The sequence below is a fragment of the Apium graveolens genome, chromosome 9, assembly GCF_009905375.1.
Source record: "Apium graveolens cultivar Ventura chromosome 9, ASM990537v1, whole genome shotgun sequence".
NCBI classification, from domain to species: domain Eukaryota; kingdom Viridiplantae; phylum Streptophyta; class Magnoliopsida; order Apiales; family Apiaceae; genus Apium; species Apium graveolens.
Genome location: NC_133655.1, coordinates 1,604,156 through 1,609,960, shown reverse-complemented (window position 1 = coordinate 1,609,960; position 5,805 = coordinate 1,604,156). Strand labels below are relative to the sequence as shown.

General features: G+C 32.6%; 1 protein-coding gene and 1 pseudogene across 1 annotated transcript; both read right to left on the bottom strand.

Moving 5' to 3' along the window:
- Positions 1 to 1,726: 1,726 nt before the first annotated feature.
- Positions 1,727 to 2,912, bottom strand: LOC141683610 (uncharacterized; annotated as a pseudogene).
- A 242-nt stretch (positions 2,913 to 3,154) lies between these two features.
- LOC141683609 (uncharacterized) lies at positions 3,155 to 3,664 on the bottom strand. The gene has a single exon (XM_074488346.1). It carries the CDS (start codon positions 3,662 to 3,664, stop codon positions 3,155 to 3,157), a length of 510 nt encoding a protein of 169 aa, XP_074344447.1.
- Positions 3,665 to 5,805: the final 2,141 nt, after the last annotated feature.

Genomic DNA, 5,805 nt, shown 5'->3' with positions numbered 1-5,805 from the left:
TCGAGGCATAGGAAAAGTAGACGAGTGGTTGTTGAAGAAAGTCACTGGGCGAGTACAAGTAAAATTGGAATCGATTGTGATAAGGCAAGTAATTCTAAACCTTTTTCGAGATATAATGTAAATATTTCTAAACTTTCTCGTAATATATTGTTAAGTGTTCAAAATAGCTTTGTTTTATGTTGAAAGTACTTTGAATCCTTCAGCCTTGAACTTGAGCCACATCATTTGATCTTTGAGCCATAAGCCTTATTCTTTATGAACCATTTCTTGTTGGTTTACCAGATACTAAACCACACAAACACGATGCTGCTCCACAAATATATATCCATCATATACCAAACACTGGAACATAATTGTTTACATATACAGAAACTTTTATACTCAACCATACCTTGTGACATCAAAGTACTAAAACCGTGTGAAACATTATTTATCTAATACCCGATTATCCTACAGGCTGGAGGCCACTTCTTTTATATATATTTTGACATATCCTTTTTGGTACCCATGAATTTTCACCATGCTCTTATACAAATATTTTATTGTTATTGATTATGATCCGATTTTATTGAATTATATTGTTTATCATGTTGAACTTCTTCTGAATTGGATAATTTTCTTTATGTGGACCAGATTCGTAGTCAGACCATATCGATGGTCAAGTTAGGCCAATGTGTGCCTTGGATCCAGTAGTTAGAGCAGTGCTGTGTGCTTTGCTCGGGGTTAGTGCGTGACTGATCAGCAACCTAACCTTGGTTTTAAAAACTTAAAATGAATATCCAATTCTATTGGTTGTTTAACAAGAAACTTGATTCCTTTGAATCATCTCGTTTAATCATTGTTTAACCTCAGTTATTGATATTATGACTTGCTGAGCTAGTTAGCTCACTCTTGCGAATCTTTTTATATATTTTACAGTTAAGAAGGATATGGATGATAATGAAGTTCTTCAGTCTAAAGTGCGAGCTAGGATTCCAGTTTGAGTTGGATCGAGCTAGAAGAAGCTTCATATGGTAGTGAGATAATAAGATTGTAAGAATAATTTCATTATCAGTTGTAAGTTAAATTAGTTGGGATTTGGTACGTTGTAATAAAAGTTAAGGCTGTGGCTTGTTTTCATACTTTAACCTGTTGCGATCCGTGGTTATGTAAAGCAGGGTCATTGCAAATAATATTTCATATACAGGTTTACGTATTGTATATGTGTTGTGGACCCCAAACTTCTGACCCGGGTTTGGAGGGCGCCACAGTAGCCCTCTTCCATGTGTCATTACCGTACGTGTAAGTTCTAAGAGCAGCCGCAGCGATGCGCGGCCAATTCCCTTCTTTCTGTCCCCACCAAGCTGCCAACTAAGCAAAAATTGTCCCCAGAAAAATTGTATCCCATTATCTCCAATACAATGTCCAACTTTCCTATTACTTTATATTACTTTTTTATATATTTGAACCCCACTAAACTCAATTATATATAGCTTAATTAATGTACAATTATTTTATAAAATTTTTGTTAGCATACAACTAAATTAATAAATTATTAATTTTAATAAAGGCAAATTTAAGTATAAACTAAAATATTTCCATAATTCAAATACATGACATATAATTAAAAATATTAAGAGAACAACATAATCATATTTAAAAATCTAAACATTTAGATAATTTGACGGGTAGCATGAAATTGTGAGATGTGCTCCACCAAGTCAGTTTGTAGTTGATGATATTTTTGTCAGTCACGGATTTGGACAGTTCTTTCGACATAATTTTTATACGGGAGAAAAGGCTCCTCGCCTAAATTTGGTTGTGCTATTCCATTTGTTGTATCATCGTAAGATGGTAGCGGACCAAATGGAGTAGCATATGTGTCTCTTTCATCCTCGACAATCATATTGTGCATTATAATGCATGCTCTTATTATTTTAGCAAGATCTCCTTTATCCCAGAACCGCGCAGGACCACGTACAATTGCAAAGCGAGACTGTAGTACCCCAAATGCTCGTTCAACATCTTTTCCTTGACTTTTCTAATATTTCATAAATAACTTTCTCTTCTCACCTTGTGGACGTGGAATCGTTTTGACAAATGTTGCTCATTCTGGGTATATTCCATCCGCTAAATAATACTCTAAATTATAGTTGTTACCATTCAACGTATAATTTATTTCCGGTGCACGACCTTGTAGCATTTCGTTAAATACTGGCGACCGGTCTAAAACATTTATGTCATTATTAGATCCGATAACTCCAAAAAATGCATGCCATATCCATAAATCAGAATAGGCAACCGCTTCAAGTAGAAGTGTTGGAAACCCCTTGTGACCACTCAAAAACATCCCCTTCCATGCTTTATGATAATTCTTCCATTGCCAATGCATACAATCAATACTACCCATCATATCAGGATAATCACGGGCCTCCCCCATCTCTAATAAACGCCGAACATCATTTGAGTTGGGCTTTCACAAGTACTCATTTTCAAATATCAAAATAATATTGGTAACAAATTTTTACAAGCATTCAATGGCAGTTGACTCGCAAATTCGCACATAGTCATCAACAGCATCGGCAGCCACTCCATATGCCAACATACGCATGGCTGTAGTACATTTTTGTAGAGGTGATAAGCCTTTTCTTCCTAATGCATCCACCCTCAACAATACGAAAAAATATATGTCTTCCCATTCGGAATCTTCTACGAAATGTTTCCGCAATATAAACTGGATATTCTATAAAATAATCTTTCACAAGGAATTCATGGCCTGCTTCACGATCTCTGTATATCGTTCTACGAGGTGTTGATGAAGAGCCTTCGCCGTGAAGTTTGTTAAAAAGATGAAGTCGATATTTCTCGTATTTATCATCTTCAGTGAGTAGCTCCTTAACAAACTCTCTATGTATATCAAAATTATTTGTCATAGTGTATATTTGTTAATAAGAAGATATGTAATGAATTTGACTTTAATGATCTTATGTAGAGCATAAAATGAATTTATTCCAATGACTTTCAAACAATCACAACACTACAGTGACTAGCTTCCAAACACTAAAATTCAAACGCTACATGCCAAATACTACAAGCCAAATACTATAAGCCAAACACTACAAGACAAATACTAGAAGCTAAACACTATAATACAAACATTACAAACCAAATAATACTAATTGTTTCTACTTTCTCTTTTCCTTCTTATTTCATCAATCAGCGATGCGTGCAATTCAAGCTGAGCTTTAGTCATTATACTTGTGTCTGCCATAATGATCTTTAATTCCATCTCCATGTCCTTGGCTTCTATCTCTCTTTCATGGTTTTTATTAAATTCTTCTAATAGAGATAACTTCCTACATTGAACAAGTGTCATTTCTTCATAGCGTTCAACATCCAAATCCATGATTTTCTTCTTTCCTTTCCCTTTCCTCTTGGCTGCTTTTGTTCCTTTAGGATGAACCGGGGATTCCACGATATTATTGTCATCTGGTATTTCATTGTTTCCTGATGACAAATAAGCTCCGAAATCACTTAATTTAGTTCTTTTTGTACTCCCACTATTTATAGTAGGACCTCTCCATTTTGGTTGACTACGAAGCTCACTCCAATGAAACTCAAAGTTACTTTTCTTTCCAAAAGTAGTTTTATGGAGACTATGAGCTCTTTTTACAATATTTGTCATGTTTGAACCACTTCTAATTATTTTTTGTGTTTTTTCAAAACGTGCTCCATATTTTTGAGCCCCTTCATTAATTCATTGCCATCTTTTTCTTATAGCGGCAACGCCTCATTTGATAAGACTAGGCTCACTTTCTTCGCAATACTCACGAATTCGTTCCCAAAATGTTTTGCCCTAATTAAGAGCTTATCTTCTTCCCATTTCCATTGAACACCACTTTCTCGTATATCTTCAGGTTCAACGAAATCATCATTTAAATCTATGACATCTCTACTATTAAAAGTAGAAAATTGTGAAAGTGGAGATTTTTCAACATTTGTTGGCGTCGGATTGTTTCTATATTATGGAAGTGATGTTGGAAAATTTTGAGTATATGGAAAAGGATAAATTTGAGAATTTTGAGTAAATGGAAATAAATTATTTGAAAATGGATAAGAAGGATTAGAAATTTAAGAATTAAAATTTCGTTGGTCTGAAGATTGAGCATTTTCCATATTAGCATTTTGCATAAATGGAAAGTATGAATTTGGATATTGAAATGAAAATTTTAAATTAGGAGTTTGAGGATTGGGATTTGAATTTTGGGAATTTGGACGTTGAAAATTATTGGAATTCATAATTTTGGAGTAGAATTTTAGAATAAAAAATTTGCTACAGAGAGATGAAGTTTATGGTACAAAATGAATGAAAATGAGTTACTATTTATAACCTAAATTTTTTTAGCCGTTACTAGTTCAATGGTTACATTCATAATCATATATACTAACGGTTATATTTTATGTTAAATGATAAAAGAAACATAAAAAAGAATTATTAATAAGCAGTGCTCTACTGTTGGCCATGGCCATTTAACTGCCCACCTGCCTAACTTTTCTTTCTCCTCCAATGCTAGTGGACGGGACATGTGCATATTTTGCTTCCCAATACGGGAGTTGGGCACCAAAATTTTCTGTCTTGTACCTGCTCTAAGGGTTGAGTTTAAGAATAGTCTAGATGTAATACAAGTTAGTTTGTATTGTGATGTAATAGTCTACTATTCTGTTATGAGTTGACCGTGATAGTGATCATAGAGTAACATCACATAAATGTTGAAAGTGACAAGCATTATAATGTTATTATGGAGTACTGATTAGTTATTTTATTTATTTATTGTAAAAGTTTTAGATATATACATGTTAATGAACTTCTATATGTCATATCTCAAGCAGCTTTCTGCCCATTATCTACATAAATCTTTTGACTTAATTATATTTTGTAATCGATTATGTATAGGCTTTAAAACATTCCTTAATAAGATCATTAAAGGGGAGTCTAATACCCATGATAAGGAAAATGATGTAGTCGGATACTAAGGGCAGTGAGAAACTAATGATGAAGAAAAACAAGAACTAGGTGCAAAGTTTTGGAATTGGGAGTTTTTAGTTCAACATTTCTATCTATTAAGAAGCTATTTTACATTTTGTAATTTTTCATATGTAACATCAAATATTTTAGTAAACTGCAGCCCCAAACTTTTCATATACTTTTAGTCGGGTTTTTGTAATTCGAACTTTTGCTCTCATTCATCAGTTTAATACAATTCTGTTTATTTAAACTGGAAGGTAATCTTATATAATAGTCTTATATATTAGTGAAGTTGCAGGTTTTTGCTAAGGAAGTTCATGTCAAATATTAATATAATTTGAGACTTCCAAGTGACTATCTAGATTTTCATTACGAATGAATATATAGTACATTTTCAGTGTGTACACTAAATAGGCACCCGTCATGTTTGAACTTAGGTAATTATAAAGTTAATATATTTTCCTAACTAATTAAAATTTTATTCAAATAGAATTAATCTATCAGTCTCTATAGAAAATAAAGTTTTACATAAATTATTGGTACTGTAAAATTAATTATACATGTAAATAAAAATAGTGTGGCAGAGGTATTGAATTGTGACATTTATATTTTTTATTTCCATTTTAAATTAGAAAATAAGATCCCGGGTAGTGATTTATAGGCCAAGAAAAATAATGTGTAATGTTTTTTAAAACTGAACTTCAAAAATATTATTTACTAAAATAAAGAAACTGTACATTTACTAAATTTAATTTAGTAACTTGAAAAAAGAACCAACACAAATTAAAGAGTCAAGTGAT